The sequence below is a fragment of the Ursus americanus genome, chromosome 24 (assembly GCF_024610735.1).
Source record: "Ursus americanus isolate L20-20 chromosome 24, mUrsAme1.1.p, whole genome shotgun sequence".
Lineage (NCBI taxonomy): Eukaryota > Metazoa > Chordata > Mammalia > Carnivora > Ursidae > Ursus > Ursus americanus.
Window position 1 is genome coordinate 21998016 of NC_142150.1, and position 19936 is coordinate 22017951.

The 19936-nt window shown below is 41.0% G+C and overlaps 1 protein-coding gene across 2 annotated transcripts in view; it reads left to right on the forward strand.

Moving 5' to 3' along the window:
- Window positions 1-19936, forward strand: part of TRIM44 (TRIM family member 44) — a 108695-nt gene that overhangs the window by 19388 nt on the left and 69371 nt on the right. For both annotated transcript variants that reach the window (XM_045808499.2, XM_045808500.2), the window contains exon 2: window positions 1260-1337. In XM_045808499.2, the coding sequence (XP_045664455.2) occupies window positions 1260-1337 (78 nt within the window). The remainder of the gene's footprint in view (window positions 1-1259; window positions 1338-19936) is intronic.

Genomic DNA, 19936 nt, shown 5'->3' on the forward strand with positions numbered 1-19936 from the left:
GCTCTAGAGTTTATTCTCTAAATCTCTGTTGACCGGTACAGTAGTTTACTAGCTATGTATTGCTTTGGAGGACTTGAAATGTGGTTTGTCTAAATTGAATTGGGCTGTATATGTGAAATACACATTAGATTTCAAAGACTCGGCATGGAAAAATGTATCTAATATCTCATGTTGAAATCACATGTTGCAGTGATAATATTTTGGATATACTGAGTTAAGTAAAATCTATTAGAATTAATTTCACTTTATTTTTGTCGCTACTAGAAAACTTAAAATCACATATGTGGCTTGCATTTGTGACTTACATTTGTCTTGGACTGTGCTACTCTAAATTGTTATAATGCAGGGGCACCTGGGTAGCTCAGTTGGTTAAGCATCTGCCTTTGGCTCAGGTCATGATCCCAGGGTCCTTGGATCGAGCCCTGCATCAGGCTCCCTGCTCAGTGGGGAGTCTGCTTCTCCCTCTCCCTTGGCTGCTCCCCCTGCTTGTGCTCTCCCTCTCTCTGTCTGTCAAATAAATAAATAAAATCTTGAAAAAAAAAACGTAAATTGTTATAATGCAGTAATAATAATAGGAGACATTTGTTGAATACTTACTATGTGCCATATACTAGGCAATACCTTGACACTGTTCCAGTTAAGCCTCAAAATAACCCTGTTTTTAATCCACGTTTTATAGAAGGGACAGGAGGTTTTGAGAAAGTCAGTAATTTACCCTAGGTTAGTCCACTAGTTAATGACAGACCCCAAATTTGAAACCTTGTATGTCTGACTCAAAAACCTGTACTCAACCAGTACACTGTAATACCATTTCCAGTTAAATCTTGGGGCATTTTCTTTGTTTTTATTTCTGTAAGAATATTTAGTACCGCATACTTCTGTATTTGGTATGTAGAAGTTCAAAATGAAAATCACTAGGTCATAAAATGGACATCCTAGATGAAAATCTCTTTTCAGAGCTCAGTGCTCAGTGAACACTGGCACAGCTGAACCCTAAGGTGAAGCATTGAGTCAGCCTGTACAAATTGCATTCAGTTTTCATTCCAGTAGTTCTCTCAGGTCACTGGGCAATTTATGTCCTCCCCTCTTTGTCCAATAGAGAGAGGAAGAGGGACAGTGCAGCTTTCCTTGGTCATTTAGTTCTCTTGGCTAATAAGAAGAAAAAATTGCTTTCCATTTCATTGTCCCATGAAATGCTGTTTGTGTTTGAGAGAGCAACAAAATGCTGTCTAATGACCCCTGACTTTTCTTTCTTTTAGAGCAAAGACTCAGGCGGACTGAAGGCGGCTATGATAGAGTTGGTGGAGAGGTTGAAGTTCAAGAGCTCAGATCCTAAAGTAAGTATTGTTGGAATTGATTGGGTATTGTGTTTTGTTCTCCTTGAGCTAAGTACGAGGATGTTAATGATCATCTATCTGAACATCGCATCGAGATCTAATTAAGCCTGCCTATCGGAAGCAGTGGTTTAATATGCCTAGAGATAAGTCATCTGTTTTTTCCCTTCTCTGTTTTATGACTTACAACATATAATCATTAATTGTTTTCCCCGAACTGCAGACAAGTGCATTTTTCATCTTCTTTTAACGGGCCTTTGAGACTACTGTCCTCTGTGTCCATTAAACTCAGTCAAAGGCATCCAAGGTACTGATCATCTTAATGCTGGGGACTGGAGCAGGCTCCGGACCCACCCAGCTGGTGTTCAGCACTAGTGTCTTCTCTCTCTCTGACTTACAGGAAATCAGCTGCCTCTGTGAATGCTTTTGTCCTCATGACCTGGAGTGTGGTCTGGGAAATGGTTTCAGCTTCCCAGCTTTCTTTGCAATATATTGGGAGCTATAAGATTGATATTCTGGGAGACTCCATACCAGGGTAGGGGTAGACTGGGAACTGAACGTGCCGGAGGGAATATGACTAACACAGCCTCCCTTCTCCTACCCAGAGACTTACTGTGGCATTACTGGGTATTGGTCCCAGCTGGCTCTGCCTGAGAGTCAAAGCCTCTCACAATCAAATAGGGAAAGGAGCACAATTTTGTTTGACTTTTTGTTTCCCCACTCCTTTTTTTTTAAATTTAAAGTTCTTTATATGCGGAACAGGCTAGCATTTCTTGACTACCCACTGAGAGAGCCAGAACACTGAGCTAGGAGCCTTACGTATCTTTTTTAAAAATTGTGGTAAAATATACATAATGAAATTTACCACTTTAACCTTTTTTAAGTGTATAGTTCAGTGGCATTAAGTATTCGCATTGTTGTCCACCATCACCACCACTATCATCCATCTCCAGAACTTCTTCAGTCATTCCACACCAAAACTCTCTCTGCCCATTAAATACTAACTTCTTTTTCCCCCTCTGCTCTTACATACTTGTGATTTTAGAAACAACCGGGTAGAGTAGATTATTATTCCCATTTTATTGATAAGGACACTGAGGCTTAGAGAGGTAGGGCCATTTGCCCTGAATCTAGTATAATTTAGAGCTGGGATTCAAATGGACTCCACTGGGTGTGCACTTTCTTTTATGTCATGTTACAGACTAAGCACTGTGGTTCATCTCCTTTCTATCATCTAATCACCTTGTGCCCCTATTTTCTAAAACACTATCGAGGCAGAGCCACAGACAATGACAGGCTTTTCAAAAGGTGGTTGCAGTCTCCAATCTACAAAAGAACTTTCTCTTCATACAGCATTGAAAATATTGGGGCATTGGTAATATCGCTTGTCTTCTGGTGTAGTTAGGGCTCCAGATATAGAGGGTATCTTGATAGAAAAAAAATTGGTGTAACCTTTATCAATTTTCTTAGCTCTTAGTAGAAAGACCCCTGGTGTAAGTAGTTTTCCTTTAGTGTAGATGAACTAACTAATTATTAAGGATTACTGAAAGCTTTTTTTTTTACCGAGTTTTTCTGATTTCTGGGGCAACAGCTATCCTGAAGGAGACAACTGTATTTTCTGTTTCTGCCACACCCACATGCTTGTAGGCAGTGAAGAGCAAGAGGATGTATACAGATTACACTGAGTGGCTTCTGTGCATGGTGATAATACAGGTAAAGTGCTTCGGGGTCCTTTATGAGTGCGTAGAGTGCTTCTAATAGGAAACTTGCCAGCGGTGAAAAAATTGAGCGGTCCCATGAGAGCAGCTCGTGGAAGCCTCAGGATTTTCCCATGGTGCATCATGAGCTAAAGGATATTTCTTAGGACCAGACTTGATCTTGGATATGTGCATACACACTCACCTCTTTTATCTTCTCTTTATCTTGTCCTGGATTATTTCCACCAATGTCCTTTATTTTCAGGCCCCATTCTGGTCTGCCATATGCATATACTCTATATACCTGGAGCCAGCGTGAAGAAGGACCAATGTAATTGCAGAATGACTGCCAGATCACAAATGGGGGGGTGGAAAATGGGACACTATATACATAATTTTTGCCACAAGTAGTTGTCTTCCAAGAGAAGTTTTTAGTCTGTTCTGCTTTCCCTCAGAACTCTACCATCCCTTTTTTAAGTTGGCCTATTTAAGAAGGGCAGAATCTCTCAGGCTTTATGACCTGTCATTTCCTGGCCCAGGAGCTTTTCATAGAAGCACTGATTTGAGTCATGGAGCACTGGGCACTATCTCTGCCTCACTTCCTCTAGAATTCCCTAAAGCATCACAAAACTTCATTAGTCCAGACACTGAAATCTACTGGGGATTGAGTTAATTTTTACCTCTGAGTTTTGTCAGAGAGGAGTGGAAGATGAGTAGATTAACCATTTTTTAAAATTATAAAATAATATATGCTTATAGATTAAAAAATACAGATATCCATAAAGGAAAAGTCAAATGAATTTCCCCCAAGCTAACCACTATTAACAATTTGGTATGTAACCTTCTAGACATTTTTCCTTGTGGAAATATATTTCTAAGATATTTTACAAGAATTATACTGCACCTATGGTTTTATTACACAGAATATTTTGTACATTCTTCTGTATCAATAACATAGACTTAATTTTTCTTAATAGAAGCCTCATTTTGTCCAAAATATTTGTCAGATGCCCTTTTTTCTTCCAGACCAGTTGTTCTTAACCGTCAATGTTCATAAAAATCACCTGGAGGACTTATAAACTACAGAGAGCTGGGCCCACCCCCACAGCTGCTGATTCAGTGGGTCAGGGGTGACTAGAGGCTATGCTGACCTTAGTGATTTTCCTTCTCTCATTTTGATTTTTTTTTCCATTCCTTTCAGCAGATGGCCAGAAGAGCCCTTGTAAATAAGTCTAAGTGATTTCAACTTCAAAAAAGTGAGATCCATAAAAATACAGGCTTATAAAGCAAACAAATTGAGCTGAGGTAGCAGAGGAGCGGGGGAGAGGAAAGGGAGGTGGCTGAGGCTGCCTGAGAGGACAGGGTTCCTGTAAAGCGCCATGTCCAGCAAAGAAACAGCAAGGCCGAGAGAGGGAGAGGAGTTCTGGTAAGGATTTACGGGGATGATCAAGGCTCATGTCATGTGACAAGAGTGGCTTGAGTTCTAAGAGCAGAGGAACAGCGGGAGACACCAAATCCCAGCCACTAGGGGTGAGCCTGAGGACGGGAATCAGAGCCAGTGGTGGCTGGGAAATAAGGTACAGAACCAGATTAAGTTGGGTGCACGCAGGTTGCTATGGTGAGCCCTAATTTGAAGGACGCATATCTCCAGGGATCTAGAACTTTGTATATAATGGAGAGAGTATTTTTTAATAACAAACACTCTTTAGTTTGTTAGTTGAAAGTAGGCATCCCAGTGTGTTTGAGATGATCTAGTTCACAAACATATTTTTTTCAGTCATACTTTTTAGAAACATTTATTGCACAAAGTGCGATTTTTGTCTGTAGATTTCTTATATTTGTGCTAGACTTTAGGGAAATTAAAAGATGTAGTTAATCAGGGATGTGTATGTGCATGTCTGTGTCCATACCTGGATTTTTAAGAAATTGAAGGTATTCTGAGTTCTTTACAACTCTCCTGTGAAGTGACTATGCAGTTATCTTTCATAGTATACCCAGAGGAAACTGAAGTTCAGAAAACACATTGATTCCCTTCCCTTCCTTCCCCCTGCCCAGGCTCTCAGAAAGCATTGAACCAAAAACGTAACATGCTAAACTCAATCCAACTAACATCTTATTATGCAGTTAATAACAGCCACTCTCTCTATTAGTATTGATTGATTTTCTTTCCATCTAACATGCACTGTTCCTTGTTTCCTGTGGCTGGTGTGTTTGAAACAGTTAAAAACACAGCTTTGTATCATGAAATCATGAAATCATACTAATCTTACAAGAAGTTATTCTCAAGAAAAGTGCCTTGAACTCAAGCCAAGTGGCTCACATTATTCTCTCAGGTTGGAGTGGGATTAAATATGGGACCTAGCCATATTAACACTGCCTAAAACATATCAGGTTTTTTTTCTGTGTTCAATCTCTTAAGGCGTTCTTACTAAAGTTTAAAACCAGAGAATTGTCTAGCAACATGAAATTAAATAGATCTGAGAATTGTTTTATTTTTATTTAACATTTACATAGCATTTCATAATTGCAAGAGAACTTAACAGTCCATTTTAGTAGCTGATATCATTGACATGGAACATAGCCCAGTCCTTCACTCTCCTTTGCTAATCAGACTCTTGTTAAAATGATAGGTTTTGGGGCACCTGGGTGGCTCAGTCGGTTAAGCGTCTACCTTTGGTTTAGGGCATGACCCAGGGTCCTGGGATCAAGCCCTGTGTCAGGCTTCCCACTCACTCAGAGGGAGTCAGCTTCTCCCTCTGCCCCTCCCCCTGCTTGTGTTCTCTTTCTCTCCCTCTCTCTCAAATAAAATAAGGAAAACCTTAAATTAAAAAAAAAAAAGACTCATTAAAAAAACGAGGGGTTTTGCATGTACAAAGAGTGATGGATATAAGCAAAACCTACTTGAATTCTTGTTGTTAGGGTCCTGTTATTTACCAGGGTCAATCCAGGCCTCATGCTAGTCCTTGCCCTGCCCCAAGACAGAAGCATTTGCTGGGGCAGTATTTATGCAGCCAACTGAAACAGAGAATTGAGCTGCCTCAGTTATCAAGTTGATTCATTCAAAAGTGTTCCTCTGGTCGGAAAGTTATTAGAATTATTGACCTAATTCTACACTTTCCATAAAAAAAAGAAGTTGTAAGTAGTAATCTTGAAGGGCATGCATAGTGTTTTATCTCTGTACCCTCAAGCCCTAGCCTGGTAGGCGCTAGGTGATGTGATAGTAATAGATACGCATGGTAATAGATATGCGTTATCTATTACAATAACGCTATGAAAAGAAATATTATTTGTCCTGTTTTATGGAGGAACAATCCAAGGTTTAGGGGGGCTAAAGAGCTTGCTCGGAAGTGACAGGACTAAGACCTCACATTTGTCGTACTCCATGTTCTTCCCCTGCAAACAATTGTTGAACCCACAGATAAGTAAATATAAAGGTGTGTGCTGTCCTCCTTAGCAGTATGCCTCTTCAACTGACAGATTTTCCCTCACATTCCCCTTCTACCTGCCTTTACTGGATACTGCAGTCCACAACCCCAGGGTCCAGGACTGGAGAATGGCCTTTTCCAACAGAAAATATGGGGAGATGGAGAGGAGCTGTGACAGCCCAGAGCATTTAGCACTGGCTAAATGAAGAATGAGGCTGGTGCTTCAGTAGTTCCCTGTGAGTGATGGAGGCCACCGAATGGGAAAATACCTGTGTTGTCTCAGGCCCAAGCTAGGCTCTGAGGTGCAGAATCCACTGAGGAGCAAATGCGGCCCCTTTTTATCCTCTGTAGACACTTGGGTGGTAGAAAGAAGAGAAACAAGCTCTTTGCCCTCCTTCACCATCCCCCTGCCTTTATCAAAACAAAATGAAACAACTTCCCCTTTTCCCTGTCCCCCCAATTATAAAAGTAATACATGTAGAAAATTGTGGAAAAAACAGACAAGTATATAGAAGGAAAAAATTGTGGAAAAATTGTGGAAAAAACAGACAAGTATATAAAAGGAAAAAAATCTGCTACTTGCAGTCATTTGTAAACTTTGAGTACCTCTTTTTTCAATTTAATTTAATCTTATTTAAATTCAATTAATTAACATATGGTGTATTAGTAGTTTCAGAGGTAGAGTTCAGTGATTCATCAGTTGTGTATAGCACCCAGTGCTCATTGCATCACGTGCCCTCCTTAATGCCCATCACCCAGTTACCCCATCCCCCCACCCACCTCCCCTCCAGCAATCCTCAGTTGGTTTCCTATAATTAAGAGTCTCTTATGGTTTGTCTCCCTCTCTGATTTTGTCTTTTATTTTTCCCTCCCTTCCCTTATGATCCTCTGTTTTGTTTCTTAAATTCCACATATGAGTGAGATCATATGATAATTGTCTTTCTCTGACTTATTTCACTTAGCATAATACCTTCTAGTTCCATCCACATGGTTACCTCTTTTTTTAAATGCAGATTCTTGAGCCTCACCCAGAACATCTAATTTGGTGGTTCTGAGACTGCTTCTTTAATATACAGCCTGGATGATTCTGATGCACATGGTCAGTACATCACACTTTAAGGCACACCTGTGAGAAAACTGGTTAATATCATGGTGCTTTGCCTTTCAAATAGAGAGTTAGTATTTTCTCTCTAGATAACTATTACTCTATGTGTGTATAAGTATATATACAATTAGGTAACTATGTATTTTTGTGCGTATAGACATGCATACATATTTTGTATCCTCCTTTTTTTACCAGACATCATCCCTTATAAACATTTTTATCATTTGAATCCACTGTCTTTGAACTGCAGCTTGGAAAACTAAAATCCTGAAGGCCAGTCTGCCGTTATTGCCCAATGGAAGTCTTACCCAGTATGGCATATCTGTTTTCTTCCTAATAGTGTAAGCACGCTCTGTGAAGTTTGTTTGTTTGTTTGTTTCCCCAGACATGCCAGTCACAGTCTAAGATAATTCAGGCACAGTGGAAATTTAGTTAATGCAAAGTCAGACACACGGTCATGCAGTCAGCCCCAAGCTGTCCCTTTGATGGCATCTCCCCACAACCTCCCCCCCCTCCCCAGGGTGTCTCCCAGGCTGGGACTAAACGAATACATGGAAGGCTCAGTGGGAAGTCTGAGGCCATCTCGCATTCCCTGCTTTACAGCAGAGGAAACTGAGGTGCGGGGGAGAGGAAGCGCTCCTGCCCGAGGTCACCCAGGCAGTAATAGCAGAGCCGGAGCAGGCTGATGGTTTTTAGGACTACGGTTCTGCAGTTTTCTCAATAAAGAGAAGTTTTCCATTTGGCAGGGATGTGGAAAAATTGCAAGTGGTACAGTCACTTTGGAAAACAGTCTGGCAGTTCCTCAGAAGGTTAAACATAGAGTTGCCATATGACCCAGCAATTCCATTCTTGGGTACATCCCTGAGAAATGAAAACACGTCCACACCAAAACTGCACCCCAGTGTTCATAGCAGCATTCTCCATACCACCCAGACTATGGAAGCAGCCCGGCAGATGACCGGGTGAGTAAATCTGGTGTATCCAGACAGCGGGACACTGGCAGCAAGGAAGTGCAGTGCTGGTACGTGCTGCAGTAAGGCTGACCCTCGATCACGGCGCTCAGTGGGAGAGGCCATTCCCCGAAGACCACGTACTGAGTGATTCCATTTGTGTGACATGTCCAGAATAGGGCAGATGTCTACAGCTGGGAAAGAGACTCGATTCCCGGGGCTGAGGGAGATGGAGAAGTGGGGTGGGGCTGACTACTAAGGGCCATGGCGTTTCTTTTTGGTGTGATGAAAATAAAATGTTCGAACTGATCATGGGATGATTGTACAACTCTGTGAATATACTAAAGACCACTGAATTGTATACCTTAGATGGGCGAATTGTATGATATGGGAATTATATCTCAATAAAGTCGTGAGAGACGGTAAGAGATTTCTGTCTGAATCACTTTTGTTAGCCCTTCACTTAAAGTTCCTCAGAAGGTTAGACTTAGAGTGGCCATATGACCCAGTAATCCCATTCATCAGTGAATAGTCTTTGTTTCTCCTTTCTTCTAGGCGGGGATGGGGGGCAGAAACCCGATGTTAGCCTGTCAGGGAGAGGCAGTATTCTACAGTTATTAACGGTGCGGGCGCTGGATCCGACTGCACCTGGTCAGATTACCTCCAGTGTTGACCACCAGTTCTACCTCAGGCAGATCCTGTGCCTAATCTCTTCATGTCTCAGGTTTTTCTTTTTTTTCAGCTCTGAAGGAGGGGATAATCATACATACTTCATAGGCTTGTTAGGAAGATTAAATGAGATAATCCATTTAAAGTGCTTAGTACAGCATCCTGTCCAGGGTGGCTGCTGCTAGCTTTCTCCCAGTCCTCAGATCCACCCCTGCTTCCAGCAGAAGGCCAGCAGTCTGTGGGAGCAGCAGTCCCACCCCCACAGTTCAGGAGGCCTTCAGATCCTTGCAGAGAAAAAAGAAGCCACATGTTTACAACTAACTAGATTCTATACTTTGATCAATTAACACTTCCCAGGATTAGTGACACTTTAAAGGGCCACTGCTACCTCTTTTGAGTGATAATAGCATTCAGATAAATTGAGTTAAATCTCCAGGGTTGGAGCCCCTTGGTCTCGTTGCCTGGCTGGGTGGCTGACTCTGGGCCTTGCCTGGCTGCCTTGCCTGGGGTTAGTTCAGTGTTGCTCCATTGCCCATTCAAGTTGAGGCAAATCTCTCTGCCTTGGGAGTGTGCAGCTGTGTGTCTATATATTCCCAATAGAAACAAGAAATCAATGCATAGAAGCAATTATGTTTATTGTTATGGAGCAAACTCTCTAGTTAGCAAAGCTGCCTGGTGCCCAATTAAAAGAAAAATAAAATAAGAGTCACAAAAGAAATTAAGTGTCACATTTAAGAGACACATTAGGAGATACGTCCTCACTTTAAACAACACTGAGATTCTTGTTTTCTTCCTACTTCCCCTTCCTGCTTCTCCTGCAGCTTTCCCCTTTGGCCGTCCTCTTTCTATTGGGGCACCAGAGCTCTTAATTGAAGTACTGTACAGATCAGCTCTAGGCATTTTGAAACTGGGGTAGGCATGGTTTCTGAGCTGCCTGTTGGGCTGGAGCATTGTTAGAAAGCAAAGGGAATGAGCTTTAAATGGCTTAATAAAATTAACACATTGTGATGTCCTTCTCCCCATGCTCTAGCTCCTGTCTGCACTGACAGGAGACTTGATAATATACTCTCTGCCAAAGCTTGAAGGGCTTATTATGTGACCAACATGGAGAGGGGAGTGGAGCTGTCAGGAGTCCCCCAAAGCAGCCACACTTCATGTTGCCAGTGCAGGATTGTATTTGACATTTAATTTAGGAGCCTGGGTGCCTAGATATAAAACTTTACTGTAATAATAGTATAAAAACCACCCAGACTTTTATTTAAGGGCCTCCTTCTCTCCTGTCTCCCTTCTTCCCCTTTTCCTGTTAGTCCAGCCTCTCATTCAGCTAGGAAATAAAACTCAGGTCTGCTCAAGGAAAAAGATGTTTTCTTTGATAACTTAAGGCTAAAGTTACAGAGTGCAACTCTCAGTCTACCTCAGGTCTGTATGTAGATGCTTGTGTGTATATATAAAAGGCAAAATTTGAGAATCACATCTCTCCTGACGGCGTTCAGCCGAAGGACAAAATCCATCTGTAGCTGTAGAGGATGTCCGTTCAACCCAATGATTTAGTTGACGACTATGCTTTGTTGAATGGCTTCTGTCTACTTCTGTGGCCAGTGAAATAGTGTCTTTGATGGCTCCTTAATTCCTAACTCAACCTGATTAGCTAGGCATTATAATCCCCATTTTACAGATCAAGAAGCAAAGATTTAAGAGGTTTAACGACTTGTCTAAGGCTAATGATGCCAATAAATTGCCTTTCTATGATCGCTGTATAGAATTGTCAGTAGTTGTAGGAGGTTACTAACTTTTACCTATGGAAGATGGGTTGGGATAGTAATACCAATAGAGAGTTTGTTCAGACTTTCAGGGAAAAAAAACTATTGAGTATGACATGCTTTCTTTTACGTCTTTGGCGGAAGAGCACAGATGTTGGAGTCAGATGACCTGAGTCCTCTGGCACTTATTACCTGTCCCTCTTGATTTGTCTGAGCCTTTAGTGTCATCCGTAAGCTAGGACTAATCATATTACACTTTTATTACTGAGTACCCTGAGAATGGAAACCTCTGAGGAGGAGATGAGAAATAATGGAGGATCGGGCACCTGGATGGCTCAATCGGTTAAGCGGCTGCCTTCAGCTCAGGTTATGATCCTGGGATGGAGCCCCGTGTTGGGCTCCCTGTTCAGTGAAGAGCGGGCTTCTCCTTCTGCCCCTAACCCCACTCATGCTCTCTCTCTCTCTCTCTCAAAAAATAAAATCTTAAAAAGGAAAGAAGGGAGGGAGGGAGGGAGGGAGATGGTTAGCATGGCCTTGGGGGCCCAAAAAGTATTTTAGCAGTGGTAGTTAGTTAACAAGCCCTGTGGTTCTTAGGTAAGCAGATTGTTAGCTGCTCCAGGGGTGTAATAGGTTTTTAGTCTGCAGAGGAGAAACAATATGATAGAAGCAGGTTGTGAGGTTGAGTATACCTACAGACTGTGTGTGGGAACTGAGAGGCAGAATGTAACCTATCCTTCCTGCACTCTGTGCTTTGCCTCAATATCATTGAAGTAGACTGTATCTGATCATATAAAACTAGAAAGGGCAAACATTTCTCCTGGACAGCCTGTGGCCATTTACTAAAACTGAGGCAAGGAGCCTCTGATTGACATCCTTAGTCTTCATGCCTAGGTTGTATGAGAAAGACCTTCCTGTGTTCCTTTGGGAAATTAGAATCTGCACTCCCAAGGTTATAGACTCTTTCTCTAAGAAGACTAATTGGGGACTCTTTATCTGTGAAAGCTCAGTGGGTCCCGTATGAAAAGCACACAATAAATGTTCGTGGTTACTGTTATCTGGACCAGCAGAATAGTTCTGATGATGTTCCTATGTGCCCAGAGAATAGTAAATTCTTTTTATGTATTATTTTGTGTAAACTTCACAAAAATATCTGTGAGAATGATATTATTACCTCTATTTTACAAATAAAACTTTCATCTTTCAGAAGCATTGAGTTAGCAGAGTCTGTACTCACACCTCTTTCTCTACCACAGCAGACTCCATGAGCTTTACCATTTTGACAGCTGTAGCAAAGAAGACCGAGACCTCCATCTCAGTGCCCTTTCCTCAGTGTTCCCGGTGGTACGCAGTTGTTTGGTTCTGATAGCACACAAATGACTGTGGCTTTGCAGGGAAAGTGTTTGGATAGAGAAGTGGAATGAAGGTGGAGGGGTGAGTCTTGTTTTAAAATTGCTTTTATCTTTAGCAGATAATATAGGCGTGCTTTGTATATTCAAGTCTAAGAGGCTTAAAAATAGTATAATTTCTGTTTAGTTGCCCCTGAAACTTTCAGTGTCAATTTCCACCTCCCACTTCCTGCAGGGTAATTTCTGAAGCAGAAACTGTCTTTCTAGCTTATGCACAGGTTAAGATGGAAGAAAGACAAGAAAACAAGGTGAAATAGAAGTTCTCACTCTTATTCCTGTTATAGGTCCTGGGTGTCTCTGGGGATTCCTTCTTCCACTTTCACATTTCTACAGGAGGGTCACCCAGAATTATTTTTCTGTTCACTCAGGAAGAATGGTGCTCAGAAGTTTGTGATTGCTTTCTTTATTGCCACCCTGGGGTCAGGCAAGGAGAGAAACATCTAAAGAGCAAGCAATTGTATCAATTCAAAGGGAGCCTAGCATTCCTGTTGAACTTTTCTCTGGTGCATCCAGTTCAGTGCCACGACACTGGGTTCCACATCAAGTTGTCATGGCAATAGAGTCATAGCAGCTGACAGCATGAACAGGCAGCCCTGGGAGGAGGGATGCTTGGCAGTGATGCCACAGCCACAGTGGCTGCATCTCCATCTCTCGCAGTAAGGGCTGGTCCATAGTCTGCTGTGACCACGTCTCTCAGCTGGCTGGGGGTGCACAGTTGCTGTCTGCTTCATAGCTGATTAGCAGATTCAATTCAAGTGTTTGTTAGGATCTTTCCAATACAAAGCGTTTAGGAAACATAGTCCTGAGCCTCCAGTGCTGTGTGTGTGTGTGCACATGTGCATGTGTGCATATATTCCTATTTGTATTTGGGGGAGGGAAAACCATGAAGGGAGGAGATTCAGAAGAAGCATTCTACGGGTGCACATTCATGAAGCTGTTAAAGAACAAGAGTACTTGCCTAAGTACCAAGGACCAAAATTTATAGTCTCAGGAAGAAGCGCTCTGGCAGAAATAGAGGCAGGCTGGAGTATTCTGACTGAAATACGGGGCTCCTACCTGAGTTGAAGGTACAAGCCAAACCGAAGATTGTATAAGACAAAGCTAAGGTCTAAACACCAAGGAGGAGATGGGGGGGGGGTCACCCGGAATCTCTTTGGGACTTGGGGTTTTATTCAGCAAGTTAGAGGTGCAAGTGAGAGTGGGAGTGGGCTAAAAGGCCCTGGGGCAAGGGGGCAGGTGGAGCAAAAATGGAGCATTTGGGTCTAGAGATTGAGTAGAGATATTAGTGGAGAGTAGTAGAATGGAATGCAAAGAAGGGGGTTTTCATAGATAAAAGGGCAGACTTCTTCAGCCAGTGTGGTGGAGAGGCAGATGTGGGATGGCTTCTGACATTTTATGTATTGACCACCATTTTGTGCAAGAGCCCAGCAAAGGTGTCATCGTTTCTCCTCCAGATATTAAGTCAAGAGACCTGTTCCTGGTGGAGAAAAGAAAACTTAGCTCCAGAATTCAGAGCCTGGGTGATTTCCTAAACCGTGGTGGTGTTAAGGGGAAGGCAGGGACTAGGGCAAGGTCTGAAGGGAAGATATGAAAGAATAAGACTGTGGTTAAAGGGAAGCTTGTGTAGTCAAACTGTGTGGGTGCAGATTCCAGCTTTGCCACTTACTCTGTGTATGAATTTGGGCAGGTTTCTTACCCCCTCTGAACCTCAGTCTCTTCATTTGTAAAATTGATAGAATAATAATTGTCATCACTTGGTATCGTTGCGATGATTAATTGACATAACACACGTGAAATGATTGCAGTAGTACCTACTGTCTGGGCACTCAGGAAAGGCAGCAATGATAACAATGAGGAGGAGGGAGAGGACTCAGTTTGAGGCTTAATGGTTCGAGTAATAGAAAAGTATCCAGGCAGACACACACATGAAAAGGAATTGTGAGTCTAAAGGCCTGGAGAGAAAATCCAGGTGTAGGAGCCATTTCTGTGGAGGGAGGAATTGAATTGCAAAAGTGGGATGAAATTACTAAGGTGGAAGGTGTGGAGAGGAAGTGGTTTGGGCCCCAGAGGACATCTGACAATGTCTGGAGGTGAGGGGTGATGCTACTATCACCTCCTGGGTAGAGGCCAGGGGTGTTGCTGCATATTTTACAAGGTACAGAACATTTTCCCTACACAAAAAGCTATCAGCTCTAAGTATCAATAGTGCTAAGGTTGAAAAAACCCTGGTTAGAGGAGTTTTTTCAATCAGAGTCACCTGGAGAGAGTATGTAAAATTGTAGGAATGGAGCTGATAGAAAGCCAGGGAAGTCCAGGGTCACAGAAACCCTGGAAGGAAATTAAAGACTGAGGGGCATCAGTAGTGCTAAATGCTACAGACAGGTCAGTAATGAGGTTAAATAGGGTTGGTGACTAGTAGACTCTTTACTGGTGTTTATGACAGCAGGTTTTATATGACCTTCTAAATAAGCTTGGTCATGAAAGGTAGGAGAGAGGGTAATTGCATGATAGGGCAGCATTGTCAAAGGAAAAAGGTTATTGTATTCTCTTTACACTTATTTTGTGTCACCTTTAGAATTTCTAAGGCAGATTTCTAGTCCCCCAAAACCCTTCTTGTTTTGGCAACGGTTGTGATTAGAGACAAATCCTGATTGGTGAAATATTGCTCCAAGAATGCAAAATGTATGCAGTTGTATCGAAATAAAAGGAAAACTGGCTCCTCATTTTTAGTAGTGCAGGAGCTTGAGGCCCTGAGAGATTGAGTGATCTGCCCTAAGTCACATAGCTAGTTGGTTCCAAAAGATAGGACTAACACTCAGGGCCTCTGACTTCTCATCCTGAGGGCTCTCCTCTGTGCCGAGTTGCTTTCCAGTGGTCTAATTAATGCTGGTTCTCAGGGGCTCAGTTTCCTTTTCGGTAGCAGGGTGCTCTGTGGAGTGGTTGTCAGAGCACTGACCCGGAACAGGGCTGACCTGAGGTGAATCTTTGCTCCATAGCTTACCTGCTGCATTACACTGGCCAGGTAACTTAATCACTGTGGGCTTCAGTTTCCCTAACATTAAATGAAAATATCATTGCTACCTGAGAGTTAGATGAGAAACACATATGTAATAGCCCCTGGCACACTGCCTACACATGGTAGCTCTTTATGTTTTCATTATCATTATTCATAAGGCCCTGTCGTTGTCATGGATTAAAAGACAAGAGAACACCCACTGATGGAATCAGGCCAAAGTTAGGCATGCCTTCTCTTTTCACCCAGCATTGCTCCTAACTCCATCTCCCACCTTATTATATGAGCTGTATCATGAGGGTTAGTGCTACTATGGTTATATAAGGTCCTGAAGCAGATGTCCCTCTAGCATACTGTAAGGATGTCCATTTCTCATTGATGAGCCTGAAATTTCTCTAAAGTAAGTGGCTTCACACTTTGGTCAGTCATTGGATCACCTAATTAGATCTTTTTTTAGAGTTTTTCAAGACACTACAATCTGCTCTTCTGAGGAGCCTCAGGATGACTGAAGCTCCTATAGAAGGACCTTCAAATGACAGGAGCAGCCTGTGCTAAGTGCTTGGCTGTTATGGAAGCCATTATTTTGATGCGCTTAAGTTGAAAAGGGCTTTAAAAAAGAACTTTGGTTTATTATAGAAAAGGGAAGTCAGATTAGGAAGGAAGGGTCTAGTATTAACTAGAAAGGCAAAGAATGAAAATGTTGGCATGCTTGAGATGAACGTTCAGGTCGAAGAACTGTCCTGCCTGGCCTTTTGGATGCTCATTCCACTGCCACATGCCCCCCCCTTCTCTAGGCTCCATTTCAGTGGATATTTAGTTTTCTTTTTTAATTGTATTAACTTTTTTAATAGGCTTTTTAAGAGCTTTTTATATTAAAAGTTGAGCAAAAAATACTGAGTTCCCATATACCTCCTGCCTCCACACACTTAGCCTCTTCCACTATCAACATCTCACACCAAAGAAGTAGATAAATTTGTTACAATCAATGAACCTGTATTGACTCATCATTATCACCGAAGTCCATAGTTTACATTAGGGTTCACTTTTGGTATTGTATATTCTGTGGATTTGGACAAATGTATAATATGTTATCTACCATGATAGTATCATACAGAGTATTTTCACTGTGCTAAAAAGTCCTCTGTGTTCACATAATTCATCTTTGTTTCCTCCTAGACTTCTGACATCTACTGATCTTTTTGCTGTCTCCATAGCCTTTCCAGAGTGTCGTATAGTTGGAATCATACAATGTGTAGCCTTTTCACATTAAATTCTTTAATTTAGTAAGATGTGTTTAAGGTTCCTTCATGTCTTTTCATGGCTTGGTAGCTCATTTCTTTTTAGTGTTGAGTAATATTTCATTGTGTCCATGTATCACAGTTTATTCATCTGTTCACCTAACTTTAAGACTTGCTTTCAGGTTTTGGCAGTTATGAATAAAGCCGCTGTAATACCCATGTGCAGGTTTTTGTTTGGATACAAGTTTTAAGCTCCTTTGGGTAAATACCAAGGAGCACAATTGCCGGATCATATGGTAAAAAAGTATGTTTAGTTTTATAAGAAATTACCTAACTATCTTCTAAAAGTGGCGGTGCCATTTGGCATTCTCATCAGCAACGAATGAGAATTCCTTGTGCTCTACATCCTTGTCAGCATTTGGTGTTGTCAGTGTTTGGAATTTGGCCATTCCAGCAAGTGTGTAGTGGTACTTCATTGTTGTTTTAATTTGCATTTCCCTAATGACATATGATGTTGAGCATCCTTCCTGTGCTTATTTGCCATCTGTATATCTTCTTTGGTGAGATGTCTGTTCAGGTTGTTGGCCCTTTTTTAATTGGATTCTTTGTTTTATTATATTTTAAGAGTTCTTTGTATATTTTGATAACAGTGCTTTATGAGATGTATCTTTTGCAAATATATCTGTGGCTAAGTCTGTGGCTTATCTTCTCGTTCTTTTAACAGTGCCTTTCACAGAGAAGTTTTTAATTTTAATGAAATCTAGTTTATCAAGTATTTCTTTCATGGATAGTGCCTTTGGAATTGTATTTAAAAAGTCATCACCATACCCAAGGTCATCTGGATTTTCTCCTGTGTTATCTTTTAGGAGTTTCATAGTTTTGCAGTTTACATTTAGGTCTGTGATCCATTTTGAGTTAATTTTGGTGAGCAATGGAAGTTCTATGGCTAGATTAATTTTTTTGCACATAGGTGTCCAGTTGTAGCACTATTTGTTAAAAAGACTCTTTCTATTGTATTGCCTGTGCTCCTTTGTTCAAGATCAGTTGACTGCATTTATGTGGGTCTATTTCTAGGCTCTGTATTCTGTCCTATTGATATATTTGTTTGTTCTTTCCTCAGTTCCACACTGTCTTGATTACTGTAGCTTTATAGTAAGTCTTAAAGTCAGGTAGTGTCCTCCACCTTTGTTCTTCTCCTTTGATATTATGTTGACTATTCTGCATCTTTTGCCTCTCCATGTAAACTCGAGAAGCATTTTATCAATATCCACAAAATTACTTGCCGGGATTTTTATTGGAGTTGTATTGTACGTATGGATCAAGTTGAGAGAACTGACATCTGACAATATTTAGCATTCCTATTCATGAACATGGAATATCTTTGTATTTACTTAGTTCTCCTTTGATTTCTTTCATCAGAATTTTGTAGTTTCCCTCATAAATATTTTCTTAGGTTTATGCCTAAGTATTTCACTTTGGGGGTGCTAACGTAAATGGTATTGTGTTTTTATATTCAAATTCCACTTGTTCATTGCTGGTAAATAGGAAAGTGATTGACATTTGTATATGAACTCTGTATCTGGCAACCTTACTACAATGGCTTATTAGTTCCAGGAGGGGTTTTTTTGTCAATTATTTCAGATTTTCTACATAGACAGCCATGTTATTTGTGAACAAAGACAGCTTTATTTCTACCTTCCCAGTTTGTAAACCTTTTATTTCCTTTTTTGCCTTATTGCACTAGCTAGGAGTTCCAGTATGGTGTTGGAGAGGATTTGTAAGAGGAGACATCCTTGCCTTGTTCCTGATCTTAGCAGGAAAACTATAGATTTTCATTATTATTATTTTTAAAGATTTTTATTTTTAAGCAATCTCTGCACCCAACGTGGGGCTCGAACTCACAACTCCAAGATGAGGAGTCATATGCCTCATCAGCTGGGCCAGCCAGGCACCCGTATAGTTTTTCATTATTGTGATGTTAGCTGTAGATTGTTTGTAGATGTTTTTCATGAAGTTAAGAAAGTTTCCCTCTAATCCTGGTTTTTGAGAGCTTTTATCATAAATGGATCTTAGAGTTTATCAAATGATTCTTCTGCATCTATTGATATGATGATGTGATTTTTCTTCTTTAGCCTGTTGACAGGATAGGTTATATGCACTGATTTTCAAATGTTGAATCAGCCTTGAATACCTGGGATAAATCCTGCTTGGTCATGGTGTATAATTTTTTTTTATATTTGTTGGATTCAATTAGTTATTATCACTCAGAGGTAAGCACTCTCCAACATTTTGGTGTATTTCTTACAGTCTTTTATAATAGAAATATTAATAACAGCAACAGTAAACATTATTGCTTCTTTGGGTGGATACAAAGGTAGAGACCCCATGGTGCTGTATTTACACAATGGGGTAATGAAAGGAGGTAAAGAGGATATACATGATTGCTTTTGTGAGTTGAGATGAAGATGAGAAAATTGGTTTAAGGAAGCAATTAAGTGCTCACTTTAGTAACCTTTTCTCTTCTCAACACCCCCATTGTAAAATCCAAGCAATTGAGGCTTCTAACCAGGTTGTCAGGAAAATATTTGACAGCACTCAGAATGTTAGTAATGGAATGTAGTTCATAGCTCGTGTCTGCTGTGTTTCTAGGTTGCTGGATAATTTTCCAAGTCTTAGGAATGACCATTGCTTTTATTCACAAATAGTGTCTTTTCTTCTCATACATGAAAGATACTGAAAAAGGACTTTGTCCTCCTTGTTGATGAAGCTCTTGCCTCACCTGCCCTCACTGGAGCCTGATAGAGATTTGGAAACTACTGTCATTGGGGCAAAATGACAGAATAAATACTAGAGGCTGTACAGAAGCCTTAACTTTGAGATTCCCAACCTGAAAGTTTCCATGGACACTGTCATGCTGAGAAGGCACTGTGCTGGGGGGAGTGAAGACAGCTTGTAGCATCAGAAAAAAATTGCATTTCCTGCTTTTTTATTTTTTTATTTTTCTATTTGAGAATAGTGACCATTTAGAAGAGGAAAAGGGGAGTAAAAGTGGACTTCTTGACCTTTTGGGGAGGTATTTAGAGTCCTCACAAACTATTTCATATAGTTCACCTTTTTAAGGTCATTTCTGGAGTAGGCTCCTTTAAACTTACTTGCAGGGAATTTGGCTAGTAGAACCAAGTATTTCTGAACTCTTCAATGAGTGTAGACTCAGATGCTTTTCTTTTGTGTAGCTTACTGCTCCTGACCCTGTTCCATCTTTCTCAGTTCATGTCAACAACACTTTTCTGGAACAAATCTTTCTAAAGTTATGATGCTTTCTAGCTAGTATGCTTTTTT